The 17,334-nt window shown below is 47.6% G+C and overlaps 1 protein-coding gene across 2 annotated transcripts; it reads left to right on the top strand.

Moving 5' to 3' along the window:
• Positions 1–5,086: 5,086 nt before the first annotated feature.
• On the top strand, positions 5,087–14,578 carry LOC306982752 (protein S100-A14-like). Of its 2 annotated transcripts, none has more exons than XR_013794225.1 (4): positions 5,087–5,206; positions 11,074–11,202; positions 14,147–14,375; positions 14,430–14,498. XR_013794225.1 is itself a non-coding variant. In XM_079583212.1 (4 exons), exons 1-3 carry the CDS (start codon positions 5,195–5,197, stop codon positions 14,318–14,320), a joined length of 315 nt encoding a protein of 104 aa, XP_079439338.1. In that variant the 5' UTR covers positions 5,087–5,194; the 3' UTR covers positions 14,321–14,322; positions 14,403–14,578. The 2 variants fall into 2 exon arrangements, 1 of the variants encoding a protein (XP_079439338.1); XM_079583212.1 differs by having other exon boundaries at positions 14,147–14,322; positions 14,403–14,578.
• The last annotated feature ends 2,756 nt before the right edge of the window (positions 14,579–17,334 follow it).

Here is a 17,334-nt window from a genome sequence, read left to right as displayed (position 1 = left end):
CATTTTTTCATCATTTTTTCATCATTTTTTCATCATTTTTTCGTCATTTTTTCGTCATTTTTTTCATCATTTTTTCATCATTTTTTCATCATTTTTTCGTCATTTTTTCATCATTTTTTCGTCATTTTTTCATCATTTTTTCATCATTTTTTCATCATTTTTTCATCATTTTTTCATCATTTTTTCATCATTTTTTGTCATTTTTTCATCATTTTTTCGTCATTTTTTCATCATTTTTTCATCATTTTTTCATCATTTTTTCATCATTTTTTCATCATTTTTTCATCATTTTTTGTCATTTTTTCATCATTTTTTCGTCATTTTTTCATCATTTTTTCATCATTTTTTCATCATTTTTTCGTCATTTTTTCATCATTTTTTCGTCATTTTTTCATCATTTTTTCGTCATTTTTTCATCATTTTTTCATCATTTTTTCATCATTTTTTCATTATTTTTTCATCATTTTTTCATTATTTTTTCATCATTTTTTCATTATTTTTTCATCATTTTTTCATTATTTTTTCATTATTTTTTCGTCATTTTTTCATCATTTTTTCATCATTTTTTCGTCATTTTTTCATCATTTTTTCATCATTTTTTCATCATTTTTTCTTCATTTTTTCATCATTTTTTCATTATTTTTTCATCATTTTTTCATCAGTTTTTCATAATTTTTTCATTATTTTTTCATCATTTTTTCATTATTTTTTCATCATTTTTTCGTCATTTTTTCATCATTTTTTCATCATTTTTTCGTCATTTTTTCATCATTTTTTCATCATTTTTTCATCATTTTTTCATCATTTTTTCATCATTTTTTCGTCATTTTTTCATCATTTTTTCATCATTTTTTCATCATTTTTTCATCATTTTTTCATCATTTTTTCATTATTTTTTCATCATTTTTTCACTATATTTTCATCATTTTTTCATTATTTTTTCATCATTTTTTCATTATTTTTTCATCATTTTTTCATTATTTTTTCATTATTTTTTCATTATTTTTTCATCATTTTTTCATCATTTTTTCGTCATTTTTTCGTCATTTTTTCATCATTTTTTCGTCATTTTTTCGTCATTTTTTCGTCATTTTTTCATCATTTTTTCATCATTTTTTCATCATTTTTTCATCATTTTTTTGTCATTTTTTTGTCATTTTTTCGTCATTTTTTCATCATTTTTTCATCATTTTTTCGTCATTTTTTCATCATTTTTTCGTCATTTTTTTTATCATTTTTTCATCATTTTTTCATCATTTTTTCATCATTTTTTCGTCATTTTTTCGTCATTTTTTGTCATTTTTTTTATCATTTTTTCATCATTTTTTCGTCATTTTTTCGTCATTTTTTCGTCATTTTTTCATCATTTTTTTGTCATTTTTTTGTCATTTTTTTGTCATTTTTTGTCATTTTTTCATCATTTTTTCGTCATTTTTTCATCATTTTTTCATCATTTTTTCATCATTTTTTCGTCATTTTTTCATAATTTTTTTGTCATTTTTTCATCATTTTTTGTCATTTTTTGTCATCATTTTTTCATCATTTTTTCATCATTTTTTGTCATTTTTTGTCATCATTTTTGTCATCATTTTTTCATCATTTTTCATCATTTTTTTGTCACATTTTTGTCATTTTTTTTTCAATTTTTTTTCATTTTTTTTCATTTTTTCATCAATTTTTCGTAAATTTTTTCGTCACATTTCCATCATTGTTTTATTGCTATTTTTTCACCCTTTTTCCCAGAAGCTTTTGGATTGGGGTAAAGCCAAACTGGAGTAAAATGCTCTCGGTTCAGGCGGGAGTTAAGGGGTTAACTGGTGTGACCGCAGCTCCACAGCGCCTCCTTTTGGCCAATTCCAAATCAGCCCAGGCAAAATACAGAGGGCGGAGTCACGGGAGGTCAGAGCAGAGGGCGGAGTCACGGGAGGTCAGAGCAGAGGGCGGAGTCACGGGAGGTCAGAGCAGAGGGCGGAGTCACGGGAGGTCAGCATAGAGGGCGGAGTCACGGGAGGTCAGAGCAGAGGGCGGAGTCACGGGAGGTCAGCGCAGAGGGCGGAGTCACGGGAGGTCAGAGCAGAGGGCGGAGCCACGGGAGGTCAGCGCAGAGGGCGGAGTCACGGGAGGTCAGAGCAGAGGGCGGAGTCACGGGAGGTCAGAGCAGAGGGCGGAGTCACGGGATGTCAGTGCAGAGGGCGGAGTCACGGGAGGTCAGTGCAGAGGGCGGAGTCACGGGAGGTCAGCGCAGAGGGCGGAGTCACGGGAGGTCAGCGCAGAGGGCGGAGTCACGGGAGGTCAGAGCAGAGGGCGGAGTCACGGGAGGTCAGTGCAGAGGGCGGAGCTCTTTATGCTCTGACCTCAGATCATGTGACCAGGTCCTGAAGGCGTGTTCAGGGTCACGGGGTTTTACGTGACCTGAGGGAGGAAAAATAAAGAAATGACGAGGTCAACATGAGGTCAACACGAGGTCAACATGAGGTCAACATGAGGTCAACACGAGGTCAACATGAGGTCAACATGAGGTCAACATGAGGTCAACATGAGGTCACACTGAAACACAAACACAAACACTCTGATACTTGTGAAATACTCGAGTACAGCGGCTCCGTCAGCACATTCCTGAGGTTTGGAGCCGAGTCACTGATCAAACGGATTATTGTGGATTATTCTGGATTATTCTGGATTATTCTGGATCCTGTGTCAGCAGCATGTGCCACAAACACCTCAGGATTTATGAATCTGCATTTTAGAAAAGCAACGGGAGAAAAAGTGTATTTGTAGCACTTTACAACAACACAAGGAAACCAAAGAGCTTCACAGAAAGAAAAAACAATATTAAAAAATCCATCAATCAAATAAGTGCGTCTAAATCTTAAAAACTGGTTTGAAGAGATGTGTCTTCGATCTGGACTTAAAGAGGGGCGGCTGTTCCACAGTTTGAGAGAAAAGGTTTCACTTTGTTGTGTAAAGTCCAGCTCTCGGTCAGAGACTCTCAGGTTCCTGACGGCATCTCGAACTGGACTCACGACCCTGGACTGAAACTGAAGGACCCGGAACCAAGAAGAACAGATTCAGATTTGGTTTCGTTCAGATGGAGAAAGTTCACATGTGCTTTACCCAAATCTAAAATCTTACAGCCTGCGGTGCAGAGTAACCCCTCCCCCCTCCCCCTCTCCCCCTCTCCTGTCCTCACCTCTCTCTCCCCCCCCTCTTCCTCTCTCCCCCCCTCTCCTGTCCTCACCTGTCTCCACATTCTGAGGATTCCTGCCCCCCCCCCCTCACCTACAAACGGCCCCAAACCTCAGAGTAACTGACACATGTTTTTGAACACCAGGGGGCGGGGCCTAAAGGCGTGTGTGTGACCTCACAGCGAGGGCTGAACGGGGGCGCAGACGTGTCACAGAGACGTTTAATCAACAGCACGAAAGACCTTTGACCTCTGACCCCCCATGTAAAAACATGTATTAACATGATTAAGTTTCAAGTTTCAAGTTTAATGGTTTTGTAAAGCCCAATATCACAACAGAAGTCCCTCACAGCTGCACCAAACATCAAGGCAATAAAACAGAGCAATAAATATGACCATGTAAAGTCCAGGTGAATCCAGGCAAATATAATGTCCAATAGGAGGCGGTGACGAGCGGCGTGGGCGTCGCCCCCGTCCTTAGACTCTCCAGCACGGCGAGGAAAAACTCACAAACCCGGCAGGAGAAAAGAGAAACCTTGGGGAGAACCACAGAAGGAGAGATCCACTCCCATGGACGGACAGGCTATAGAGACCCAGGGCCGAAGGATCCCTCAGCGGTCGCCTGGGTCGCCTATGCCCAGGGCTGTGGGTCAGTCTGGCCCCTCCCCTCAGCGGTCGCCTCGGTCGCCTATGCCCAGAGCCGTAGGTCAGTCTGGCCCCCCCTCAGCGGTCGCCTCGGTCGCCTATGCCCAGGGCTGTAGGTCAGTCTGCCCCCCCTCAGCGGTCGCCTCGGTCGCCTATGCCCAGGGCTGTGGGTCAGTCTGCCCCCCCCCCTCAGCGGTCGCCTGGGTCGCCTATGCCCAGGGCCGTAGGTCAGTCTGCCCCCCCCCTCAGCGGTCGCCTCGGTCGCCTATGCCCAGGGCTGTAGGTCAGTCTGGCCCCCCCCTCAGCGGTCGCCTCGGTCGCCTATGCCCAGGGCCGTAGGTCAGTCTGGCCCCCCCCTCAGCGGTCGCCTCGGTCGCCTATGCCCAGGGCCGTAGGTCAGTCTGCCCCCCCCCTCAGCGGTCGCCTGGGTCGCCTATGCCCAGGGCCGTAGGTCAGTCTGGCCCCCCCCTCAGCGGTCGCCTGGGTCGCCTATGCCCAGGGCCGTAGGTCAGTCTGCCCCCCCCCTCAGCGGTCGCCTCGGTCGCCTATGCCCAGGGCCGTAGGTCAGTCTGCCCCCCCCTCAGCGGTCGCCTCGGTCGCCTATGCCCAGGGCTGTAGGTCAGTCTGCCCCCCCCCTCAGCGGTCGCCTCGGTCGCCTATGCCCAGGGCCGTAGGTCAGTCTGGCCCCCCCCTCAGCGGTCGCCTCGGTCGCCTATGCCCAGGGCCGTAGGTCAGTCTGGCCCCCCCTCAGCGGTCGCCTCGGTCGCCTATGCCCAGGGCCGTAGGTCAGTCTGGCCCCCCCCTCAGCGGTCGCCTCGGTCGCCTATGCCCAGGGCCGTGGGTCAGTCTGCCCCCCCCCCCCTCAGCGGTCGCCTCGGTCGCCTATGCCCAGGGCCGTAGGTCAGTCTGGCCCCCCCCTCAGCGGTCGCCTCGGTCGCCTATGCCCAGGGCCGTGGGTCAGTCTGCCCCCCCCCCCCCTCAGCGGTCGCCTCGGTCGCCTATGCCCAGGGCTGTAGGTCAGTCTGGCCCCCCCCCGCGGTCGCCTCGGTCGCCTATGCCCAGGGCTGTAGGTCAGTCTGGCCCCCCCCCACGGTCGCCTCGGTCGCCTATGCCCAGCGCTAAAGTCATTTCTTCCTCAAACGGCCGCAAACAAAAGGTCGAAAATGTCTTTACGTTGTGCAAATATTTAACCCCTGAGCCACAGCGGCCCCTCCCCCCCCCTCCCCCCCCAGGTGTGGCAGGGGGCGGGGCCTCCAGTTCCTGCTCGCGCTCAGTCTCCGCTTCCTCGCGCTTCGGGACACTCGGACACTTCGCCCTCTCCGCTTCTCCTCTTCGCTTTGCTGCAGCTTCGACCCGCTCTCCCAAATGGCCACGAAGGTGAGTGCACGCGCTCCCCGAACTCTGCCGAACTCCAGGGCAATGTGGCGGAAAGAGGCGGAAAGAGGCGGAAAGAGCCGAAGATCAGCGGAGACACGAGCGGAGACACGAGCGGAGACAGAGCAGGGCGTGAACCGCGGCGCTTTCCAGGGATTCACCCGCAAACTGTTACTCACTGTGGCCTGGTTTAGTCCTGGTTTAGTCCTGGTTTAGTCCTGGTTTAGTCCTGGTTTAGCCCTGGTTTAGTCCTGGTTTAGACCTGGTTTAGACCTGGTTTAGACCTGGTTTAGTCCTGGTTTAGACCTGGTTTAGTCCTGGTTTAGTCCTGGTTTAGACCTGGTTTAGACCTGGTTTAGTCCTGGTTTAGACCTGGTTTAGTCCTGGTTTAGTCCTGGTTTAGTCCTGGTTTAGTCCTGGTTTAGTCCTGGTTTAGACCTGGTTTAGCCCTGGTTTAGTCCTGGTTTAGTCCTGGTTTAGTCCTGGTTTAGACCTGGTTTAGCCCTGGTTTAGTCCTGGTTTAGTCCTGGTTTAGTCCTGGTTTAGACCTGGTTTAGACCTGGTTTAGACCTGGTTTAGACCTGGTTTAGTCCTGGTTTAGTCCTGGTTTAGACCTGGTTTAGACCTGGTTTAGACCTGGTTTAGACCTGGTTTAGTCCTGGTTTAGTCCTGGTTTAGACCTGGTTTAGACCTGGTTTAGACCTGGTTTAGTCCTGGTTTAGACCTGGTTTAGACCTGGTTTAGACCTGGTTTAGTCCTGGTTTAGTGCTGTTTATTTCCTGCCTGTTTGGGCGCCTTAATTACGCTTAAAAAGTTATTCTCTCCAAAGTTTAGAGCGTTTCCTTTGAGTTGGCTTAGTCTTGTTTTAGTCCTGGTTTAGACCTGGTTTAGTCCTGGTTTAGTCCTGGTTTAGACCTGGTTTAGTCCTGGTTTAGTCCTGGTTTAGACCCTGTTGTTGTGGGTGCGGCTCAGAGCAGAGTCTGACTCAATACAAATTTGTGGAATGTGTCACTTTTCCTCTTTTTTTTTGTTTCCTTCACAATAAAGGCCAAAGTTTGTCCAACGAAAAAGTATTTAGTAGTAGTAGTAGTAGTAGTAGTAGTAGTAGTAGTAGTAGTAGTAGTAGCAGTAGTAGTAGTAGTAGTAGTAGTAGTAGTAGTAGTAGTAGTAGTAGTAGTAGTAGCACGAGACGCTGTAATCCAGATAGGGGCGTTTCCTTTGTGGGAGACGGGACAATTTATTGATTTATTGATTGATTGACAGCGTGTATGCAGACAAAGAGGGCGGGACTTTTAGCTTTTGTGCATTTTTTTCTTAATTTTCCTGTTTTTGCCAATTTTTGCAACAAAAAAAACAAAACAAAAAGTTAAAGTAAAAGTTTAAAAAGTTTCCCTCTCATTCTCCAGAGCATCAGACTGTCTGCTCAACTTCATCAGAGCTCTTTCAGTGTTCCAGATGTTTGTTTGTCCAGATGTTTGTCCAGATGTTGTGAAAGTGCGGCTCTTCCTCGTCCAGCTCGTTTTCCTGCCTCCAGGTTTTGTCGGTTAAATCCTTGTTTTTTCCCCTGTTGACTTCAGTTTCTGCGCGTCCTGTTTCGGCGCCTGTCAGGAGGGGGCGGGGCCTGTCAGTCACCTGCAGGAGGGGGGCGGGGCCTGTCATTCACCTGCAGGAGGGGGGCGGGGCCTGTCAGTCACCTGCAGGAGGGGGCGGGGCCTGGGTTACCTGTTGTTTTGGTTTGAATGAACACTGTGGTTTTGTCACTGCCCTGGAGGAATGTGTGGCCTCCAGCGGCGTTTAAACAGTGTGGGAGCGGTGCATTGTGGGAGCTGTAGTCCAGTGTGGGAGCTGTAGTCCAGTGTGGGAGCTGTAGTCCAGTGGGAGCGGTGCATTGTGGGAGCTGTAGTCCAGTGTGGGAGCTGTAGTCCAGTGTGGGAGCTGTAGTCCAGTGTGGGAGCTGTAGTCCAGTGTGGGAGCTGTAGTCCAGTGTGGGAGCTGTAGTCCAGTGTGGGAGCTGTAGTCCAGTGTCCAGTGGGAGCGGTGCATTCTGGGAGCTGTAGTCCAGTGTGGGAGCTGTAGTCCAGTGTGGGAGCTGTACTCCAGTGTGGGAGCTGTAGTCCAGTGTGGGAGCTGTAGTCCAGTGTGGGAGCTGTAGTCCAGTGTGGGAGCTGTAGTCCAGTGTGGGAGCGGTGCATTGTGGGAGCTGTAGTCCAGTGTGGGAGCTGTAGTCCAGTGTGGGAGCTGTAGTCCAGTGTGGGAGCTGTAGTCCAGTGTGGGAGCTGTAGTCCAGTGTCCAGTGGGAGCGGTGCATTGTGGGAGCTGTAGTCCAGTGTGGGAGCTGTAGTCCAGTGTCCAGTGGGAGCGGTGCATTGTGGGAGCTGTAGTCCATTGTGGGAGCTGTAGTCCATTGTGGGAGCTGTAGTCCAGTGTGTGAGCGGTGCATTCTGGGAGCTGTAGTCCAGTGTGGGAGCGGTGCATTGTGGGAGCTGTAGTCCATTGTGGGAGCTGTAGTCCATTGTGGGAGCTGTAGTCCAGTGTGTGAGCGGTGCATTCTGGGAGCTGTAGTCCAGTGTGGGAGCGGTGCATTGTGGGAGCTGTAGTCCAGTGTGGGAGCTGTAGTCCAATGGGAGTGATGCATTGTGGGAGCTGTAGTCCAGTGTGGGAGCGGTGCATTGTGGGAGCTGTAGTCCAGTGTGGGAGCTGTAGTCCAGTGTGGGAGCTGTAGTCCAGTGTGGGAGCTGTAGTCCAGTGTGGGAGCTGTGCATTCTGGGAGCTGTAGTCCAGTGTGGGAGCTGTAGTCCAGTGTGGGAGCTGTAGTCCAGTGTGGGAGTGGTGCATTGTGGGAGCTGTAGTCCAGTGTGGGAGCTGTAGTCCAGTGTGGGAGCTGTAGTCCAGTGTGGGAGCTGTAGTCCAGTGTGGGAGTGGTGCATTGTGGGAGCTGTAGTCCAGTGTGGGAGCTGTAGTCCAGTGTGGGAGCTGTGCATTCTGGGAGCTGTAGTCCAGTGTGGGAGTGGTGCATTGTGGGAGCTGTAGTCCAGTGTGGGAGCTGTAGTCCAGTGTGGGAGCTGTGCATTCTGGGAGCTGTAGTCCAGTGTGGGAGCTGTAGTCCAGTGTGGGAGCTGTAGTCCAGTGTGGGAGCTGTAGTCCAGTGTGGGAGCTGTAGTCCAGTGTGGGAGCTGTAGTCCAGTGGGAGCTGTAGTCCAGTGTGGGAGTGGTGCATTGTGGGAGCTGTAGTCCAGTGTGGGAGCTGTAGTCCAGTGTGGGAGCTGTAGTCCAGTGGGAGCTGTGCATTCTGGGAGCTGTAGTCTAGTGTGGGAGCTGTAGTCCAGTGTGGGAGCTGTAGTCCAGTGTGGGAGCTGTAGTCCAGTGTGGGAGCTGTAGTCCAGTGGGAGCTGTAGTCCAGTGTGGGAGTGGTGCATTGTGGGAGCTGTAGTCCAGTGTGGGAGCTGTAGTCCAGTGGGAGCTGTAGTCCAGTGTGGGAGTGGTGCATTGTGGGAGCTGTAGTCCAGTGTGGGAGCTGTAGTCCAGTGTGGGAGCTGTAGTCCAGTGGGAGCTGTGCATTCTGGGAGCTGTAGTCTAGTGTGGGAGCTGTAGTCCAGTGTGGGAGCTGTAGTCCAGTGTGGGAGCTGTAGTCCAGTGTGGGAGCTGTAGTCCAGTGGGAGCTGTAGTCCAGTGTGGGAGCTGTAGTCCAGTGTGGGAGTGGTGCATTGTGGGAGCTGTAGTCCAGTGTGGGAGCTGTAGTCCAGTGGGAGCTGTAGTCCAGTGTGGGAGTGGTGCATTGTGGGAGCTGTAGTCCAGTGTGGGAGCTGTAGTCCAGTGTGGGAGCTGTAGTCCAGTGGGAGCTGTGCATTCTGGGAGCTGTAGTCCAGTGTGGGAGCTGTAGTCCAGTGTGGGAGCTGTAGTCCAGTGGGAGCTGTAGTCCAGTGGGAGCTGTAGTCCAGTGTGGGAGTGGTGCATTGTGGGAGCTGTAGTCCAGTGGGAGCTGTAGTCCAGTGTGGGAGCTGTAGTCCAGTGGGAGCTGTAGTCCAGTGGGAGCTGTAGTCCAGTGTGGGAGTGGTGCATTCTGGGAGCTGTAGTCCAGTGTGGGAGTGGTGCATTCTGGGAGCTGTAGTCCAGTGTGGGAGCTGTAGTCCAGTGTGGGAGCTGTAGTCCAGTGTGGGAGCTGTAGTCCAGTGTGGGAGCTGTAGTCCAGTGTGGGAGCTGTAGTCCAGTGTGGGAGCTGTAGTCCAGTGTGGGAGCTGTAGTCCAGTGTGGGAGCTGTAGTCCAGTGTGGGAGCTGTAGTCCAGTGTGAGCGGTGCATTCTGGGAGCTGTAGTCCAGTGGGAGCTGTAGTCCAGTGTGGGAGCTGTGCATTGTGGGAGCTGTGCATTGTGGGAGCTGTAGTCCAGTGGGAGCTGTAGTCCAGTGTGGGAGCTGTAGTCCAGTGTGAGCGGTGCATTCTGGGAGCTGTAGTCCAGTGTGGGAGCTGTAGTCCAGTGGGAGCTGTAGTCCAGTGTGGGAGCTGTAGTCCAGTGTGGGAGCTGTAGTCCAGTGTGGGAGCTGTAGTCCAGTGTGGGAGCTGTAGTCCAGTGTGAGCGGTGCATTCTGGGAGCTGTAGTCCAGTGTGGGAGCTGTAGTCCAGTGTGGGAGCTGTAGTCCAGTGGGAGCTGTAGTCCAGTGTGGGAGCTGTAGTCCAGTGTGGGAGCTGTAGTCCAGTGTGGGAGCTGTAGTCCAGTGTGGGAGCTGTAGTCCAGTGTGGAAGCTGTAGTCCAGTGTGTGAGCGGTGCATTGTGGGAGCTGTAGTCCAGTGTGGGAGCTGTAGTCCAGTGTGGGAGCTGTAGTCCAGTGTGGAAGCTGTAGTCCAGTGTGGAAGCTGTAGTCCAGTGTGGGAGCGGTGCATTGTGGGAGCTGTAGTCCAGTGGGAGAGGTGCATTCTGGGAGCTGTAGTCCAGTGTGGGAGCTGTAGTCCAGTGGGAGAGGTGCATTCTGGGAGCTGTAGTCCAGTGTGGGAGTGGTGCATTGTGGGAGCTGTAGTCCAGTGTGGGAGCTGTAGTCCAGTGTGGGAGCTGTAGTCCAGTGTGGGAGCGGTGCATTGTGGGAGCTGTAGTCCAGTGTGGGAGCTGTAGTCCAGTGTGGGAGCGGTGCATTGTGGGAGCTGTAGTGTAGAGCTGTGCGTTCCTGGATGATGAGAGTCAGATGTTGCACATTCCTCACATTCTCCTCGTCAGTTTCCAGCTGTTCATGAACAAAACAATGACCTCAAACATCAGGATCAGGGCGAGTCCTCAAGTCTGAGTTTCACTTCCTGAAAAAACTCCCACTCAAAGCCACAAAGTCAGAGAATAAACATAAAGCAGATAAATGTAACTTCTCTCCTCTTCGTCCTCAGTACTCAGACCTGGAGCTGGTTTTCCTCACGTTAAAGCAGATAAATGTAACTTCTCTCTCCTCTTCGTCCTCAGTACTCAGACCTGGAGCTGGTTTTCCTCACGTTAAAGCAGATAAATGTAACTTCTCTCTCCTCTTCGTCCTCAGTACTCAGACCTGGAGCTGGTTTTCCTCACGTTAAAGCAGATAAATGTAACTTCTCTCTCCTCTTCGTCCTCAGTACTCAGACCTGGAGCTGGTTTTCCTCACGTTAAAGCAGATAAATGTAACTTCTCTCCTCTTTATCCTCAGTACTCAGACCTGGAGCTGGTTTTCCTCACGTTAAAGCAGATAAATGTAACTTCTCTCTCCTCTTCGTCCTCAGTACTCAGACCTGGAGCTGGTTTTCCTCACGTTAAAGCAGATAAATGTAACTTCTCTCCTCTTCATCCTCAGTACTCAGACCTGGAGCTGGTTTTCCTCACGTTAAAGCAGATAAATGTAACTTCTCTCCTCTTCGTCCTCAGTACTCAGACCTGGAGCTGGCGCTGAACTCTCTGGTGACGGAGTTCCACAAAGCGGCCGACGACAAACCCACCATGAACTCCACTCAGTTCCAGACGCTGCTCGGGAACCAGATGCCGGCGGTCAGCAAGGTCAGAGGTCACAGCGGACATTCTGTGCTAGGCTCGTGCTAGGCTAGTGCATGTCTATGGTAACTAGTAGCCTGCATTAAAAACAGTCCAAGTCATAACCATTTTGCTTTTAACCCCTTAACTCCCGCCTGAACCGAGCCCGTTTTCTCCAGTTTGGCTTTACCCCAATCCAGAAGCTTCTGGAGAAAAGGTGAGAAAATAGCGGCAAAACTGAGACGAAAACAATGAAGAAAATGTCACACACTAGACACACGTGGTAAAGACAAAAAAAAAAGACAAAAATGTGATGAAAAAATTGACGCAAAAATGACAAAAATTTGACAAAAAATTGACAAAAAAATAAATAAAAAAAATGACAAAAAAAATTGACAAAATGTGACAAAAATGTGATAAATATTTGACAAAAAAATGACAAAAATGTGACAAAAATGTGATAAATATTTGACAAAAAAATGACAAAAAATTGACAAAAAATAAATAAAAAATGACAAAAAATTTGACAAAAATGTGATAAATATTTGACAAAAAAATGACAAAAAATTGACAAAAAATAAATAAAAAATGACAAAAAATGTGACAAATTGTGACCAAAAAAATGACAAAAAATTGATGAAAAATTGATGAAAAAATGACAAAAAATGTGACAAAAATGTGATGAAAAATGACGAAAAAATGACAGAAATGTGATAAATATTTGACAAAAAAATTACAAAAAATTGACAAAAAATTAAAAAAAATGACCAAAAATGTGATGAAAAATAACAAAAAAATTACAAAAATGTGATAAAAATTTGACAAGAAAATGACAAAAAATAGAGCAAAAAATGTCAAAAAAATGACACAAATGAGTTGAATACCCAACAAAAAAATCTGATGCCGTGAAGGAAAAAGATCTCTCGGTTCAGGCGGGAGTTAAGAGGTTAAAAGAACTTATATCTGAGCAGCTTCCTGGTCGTAGCCACGCCGCGGCGGAGTGATCTGCTCGGTGACCGGATCTACAGTCGTTTGTTTACCTGCGGCCGCATCGCGACACCTGGAGTTCACGAAGGAGCTTCTACACATCAGACATGGCGACTAATGCAGGCTACGAGTTACCATAGACATGCACTAGCCTAGCACTAGCCTAGCACTAGCCTAGCACCACTTAACTCTTCAAATATAAGAAAAAAATACATAAATCTCCAGAAATCAGCGACACTCTGGATAACGAGGAAATAAGGCCCTGTGTCAAAAATCCTGAAACATCCCTTTAATATGTTTGAATGACTTTAAAGGGATAGTCTGGAAGTCGACATGTATTACAAACTTTACTAAATGTTCAAACTCTACCACCTGGTCTTGCATTTCCCTCTTCCCTTTTCCTGTGAACCTGCCCGTCAGGTCCAATCAGGAGGGAGGGGGAGGGGCTTGATTGTTTGCTTTTTTAGGACAGTTCTGTTCCTGCTCTTTTCATTTCGCAAAGGAAGAAGGTCTTTCTGGTTAAAGAGGGGACGGATTTCATTTACTTTCAAATTCGACCCACTTTACAAACTTACAGACTATATCCCTTTAAGGCCTTGACCCCTTAACCCCCGCCTGAACCGAGCACGTTTTCTCCAGTTCGGCTTTACCCCAATCCAAAAGCTTCTGGGAAAAAGGTGAGAAAATAGCGACAAAACAATGATGGAAATGTGACGAAAAATTGATGAAAAAAAAAAAAAAAATACAAAAATGTGATTTAAATTTTGACAAAAAAAATTACAAAAAATTGACAAAAGACAAAAAAAAGGGGTAAAAAAAGTGTCGAAAAATTGCCAAAAAAATTAATTAAAAAGACAAAAAAAATGACAAAAAAGTTACCAAAATGAGTTGAATACCCAACAAAAAAATGGATGAAAAAATGCTGAAAAATTGATGAAAAAATAATAAAAATACAAAAATGTGATTTAAATTTTGACAAAAAATGGACTAAAAAAGACCCAAAAAAAAGGTGGAAAAAAAGTGACGAAAAATTGACGGAAAAAAAAAAAAGACCAAAAAAATGACAAAAAAGTTACCAAAATGAGTTAAATCCCCCACAAAAAAATGATGGAAAAAAAATCTGATGACGTGAAGGAAAAAGATCCTCTCGGTTCAGGCGGGAGTTAAGAGGTTAAAGGTGCACTATGCAACTTTTGATGTAAATATAAAGCTGATAATAATACGTATTTGACTTTTCCGTGACCCAGTGGGTGCTCGGGGGGTTAGTCTGGCTTCCCGATGGCCTGTCGACGCTCCAGGATCAATTGTTTGTTCGGTTTTCACTGCTGATATGTGGCGTTCACGATTTAGAATGTGATGATGTCATAATGTCAGGTGGAGGGCGGGGCCAATACAACTCTATGGGAGAAATTAGAGTTTTTGGAAGAAATCTCCAAATGTTTTTCCTCTTCAGTGTTTGATCGTGATCGGATTCACAAACCTGTGAGATTATTGTTATGTCTGAAAGTAAAATAAAATAATTGGACATTAGTTCATATGTGCCGACAGAGGAGACGATGAACTTTGTGATAGTTTGTGTTTCATGTGGATTCCTCCAGTAATGACTGAGATATGAGACAAAAATCAAAGGCATAAATACATGCATTTTGTCAGTTACCACCGTTACCATAGTTACCGTCACGTTACCATAGTTACCGTCAGTTGCTCCACCTCCATGTTAAACTGTGGGCTCTTTAGAATGTTGTGATGTCACGTGAACGCAGCCTATTGAACCGTATCCATGGTTACGTGCATCAGAAATCCTAAAAAACCTGAAATGAAATTGATCCTGATAATATGAGACACCAAGATGGAAAGTCAAGGCGCTAAGCTAAGCTAACCGCCCATACTCACCGGGTCACTGAAAGGTCAACATGCACAAAGTTACACAGTGCAGCTTTAACGTGGGACTGTGACCCTGTTCTGACCTCCTCTCTGCCCTCAGACCCTGGAGGCGGACGAGGGCGCTCTGGGGAAGCTCCTGGAGAAGATGGGCGTGCAGAACGGGCAGGACATTTCCTTCGAGAACTTCTGGAGCCTCGTCAACTCTCAGGCCACCAGCCTGTTCGACGCCTCGCCCAAGAGCAAAGGCATGAACTGCACCTGCAGCCTGCAGTGAGGCCAGCAGGGGGCGCTCCTGCAGTGAGGCCAGCAGGGGGCGCTCCTGCAGTGAGGCCAGCAGGGGGCGCTCCTGCAGTGAGGCCAGCAGGGGGCGCTCCTGCAGTGAGGCCAGCAGGGGGCCACACTAACACCTACTCACACGTGTATCTAACGCTAAAACATTAACAATGGGGTAAAACCACTTCCAGTTTCTGTGACGGAAACAAACGGACGTTTTGTTCTAAAACTAAACCTCTTCATTAAAGGAACAATAAAACTTTTTCAGAAAACTGTTGTTCATCTTTATTTCACACAAACATGTACACTAGCTCCCACAGACTCGAACACCTGCAGGGTTTTTACAGATTCATACATGGAAACACTCTGTTCTTACACCGAGAGCTGCAAGAACATCATAGACACATCTCTGGAATCGCCCATATATGGTCATGTTTGAAAACAGTTAAGGAGGAAAACAATCTCGAAAAAATGTAAATTTTCTCTAATTATTCAAAAACTACTGTAACAAACGCTGAATTCTGAATATAGTTTCTACTAAATAAAGATACAAAGACATGGGGAGGAGCAAAGTGGTTCAACAGCCCATAAACACATGAATAACGGAGAATGCTAACATGATGCTACATGTTAGCATCGGGCTAATGCTATGGTTAGCTAGCGCTTGCTACAACTGCCGTTTTTTCACCTCTACTGAACAATCTGCTGTGAGAAAATATCCATATGGACCCGACTTACACCTGACTTTATTTATGTGATAAATAAGTTCATATTCCACCAGAAAATGGCAAAAAAGAGGGAAAATTGTGTTTCTCTAAAGATTCTATTTTCCCCCTCGGCGAAGCCACGCCCCCTTCTGTGACGAGATGCGCCTGTGTCTATCAAGTCTTTTTTTGCCTCGTAACCGTGGAAACGTCTTGAAACTGAAGACGTTTCCACGGTTACGAGGCAGAAATGACTTTATTCTGACGCCACAGTGAAACAAAAGAACGATATCTCGACCAAATGGCGTCCTCTTGTTCTTGCAGCTCTGGGTGAAAGAACAAAGGTCTTGTGGTTGTGAAGAGTCTCTACATTATTTATATATTATCACACACACTTCAGTCAGGGCTCGTCCCCCTCACAGCCTGCGGGGGGCGCTGTCTCCGGGGGCTGAGGTCAGGGCTCGTCCCCCTCACAGCCTGCGGGGGGCGCTGTCTCCGGGGGCTGAGGTCAGGGCTCGTCCCCCTCGCAGCCTGTGGGGGGCGCTGTCTCCGGGGGCTGAGGTCAGGGCTCGTCCCCCTCACAGCCTGCGGGGGGCGCTGTCTCCGGGGGCTGAGGTCAGGGCTCGTCCCGCTTGCAGCCTGCGGGGGGCGCTGTCTCCGGGGGCTGAGGTCAGGGCTCGTCCCCCTCGCAGCCTGCGGGGGGCGCTCTCTCCGGGGGCTGCCTTTCACACTGACGCCAGGTGAGTCTGACCTCTGACCCCGCGGCCGCGCTCAGACGCTCCTCCATCTGCAACAGGAGGCGTGTCATTAAACTGTGACGGGGGGGGGTTGCGGAGGGGGGGGGGGCGGACCTGACTCAGGAGCGAGCGCTGCACGGCTGGACGACTGAGATCCGCAGAGCCCGGGTTCAGAAGCAGCCTCACCGCCGTCCTCGCCGTCAGCGGGAAATCTGCAACGAGAAACTCACCAGTCCAACCCGGGACATTCTGAGCCCGCCCCCCCCGAGAGGCCCCCCCTCGTCATCAGTGAGGGAAGGGTTTACGAGGGGGCGGGACTTAAGTGTAACTCCGCCCCATGGCTGAACTGAACCTTAGTGTTGTCTGAAGTGCAATGCTTTCTAATGGAAAACTAGCCTTTCAGTCATGTGACCTTTGTTGTTATGGCGGCCATTTTGAATACCGCAGTAGAATTATGCAGTACTACAACAGTATCTGTACTCAGTAAAAACACGCTTATGTGGAGTCAGTGTTCACGACGTTAGCATGCTACCGGTTAGCATTTAGCTTCCACAGCTCAGCTCTGACCTCTGACCTCTCCAAGAGAAAGCCCTGAACCACACTCCAGACATATCCTTGAGTAGAGCTCGGGAAATTCCACAGTAACCATGGAGATCCGCCATCTTTGCAGCTGTTAGCAAACATTTCCATTGACTAGCATTAGCTAAAAGCCGGGGAACTGCTCCGTTAGCTGCTGAGTCACTGTGAGGTCCAAGTGTTTAATGTGAACAAGAACTCCAGTATTTTAACTTTTACTGTTTTTACTGTTTTCTTCTTAAACAATGATTACGAGTCGTAAAAAAGCCTCTGTCGATCACTGTCTTTCACCCGGAGGAGAGATACTGGTACATGTTGTAGTACTGCATACTGCTACTTCACTCAGTATTCAAAATGGCCGCCGGACTATGTGTGATGTCATTGGCTGTATCCGAATGTCCATATACTATATGACTATATAGTGACTATATAGTGACTATATAGTGACTATATAGTCACTATATAGTGGTCACATGTTGTAGGGGTGTCTGAATGTCCAGAGAGAAAAAAGTCGTCCACTCGAAATTTCCCACAATGCATCTGGAAAAGTAGTGAGCATCGATGGTCACTAAACGGGTCAATATAGACCACAATGCATTGCGAGAGTGTGAGAAGAGCCTGACAGAGACAGGTCTTTGAACTAAACACGACTGAAGTAAATCAGCTGTTTCAGTCGAGTGTTTGTGTTTCTCATAAATAAACGACCTAAATATAAACGGTTACGGTGAAAATATGCTAACGTTAGCAGCTAACCTTTAGCTGGAGCTGTTAAATGACCGACAGCTTCATGCTAACGTTAGCTGCTAACCTTTAGCTGGAGCTGTTAAATGACCGATAGCTTCATGCTAATGTTAGCTGCTAACCTTTAGCTGGAGCTGTTAAATGACCGATAGCTTCATGCTAACGTTAGCTGCTAACCTTTAGCTGGAGCTGTTAAATGACCGATAGCTTCATGCTAACGTTAGCTGCTAACCTTTAGCTGGAGCTGTTAAATGACC

The sequence above is a fragment of the Gobius niger genome (assembly GCF_951799975.1).
Source record: "Gobius niger genome assembly, contig: SCAFFOLD_135, whole genome shotgun sequence".
In the NCBI taxonomy this organism is placed as follows: Eukaryota; Metazoa; Chordata; class Actinopteri; order Gobiiformes; family Gobiidae; genus Gobius; species Gobius niger.
This window is presented reverse-complemented; position numbering and strand designations above follow the sequence as displayed.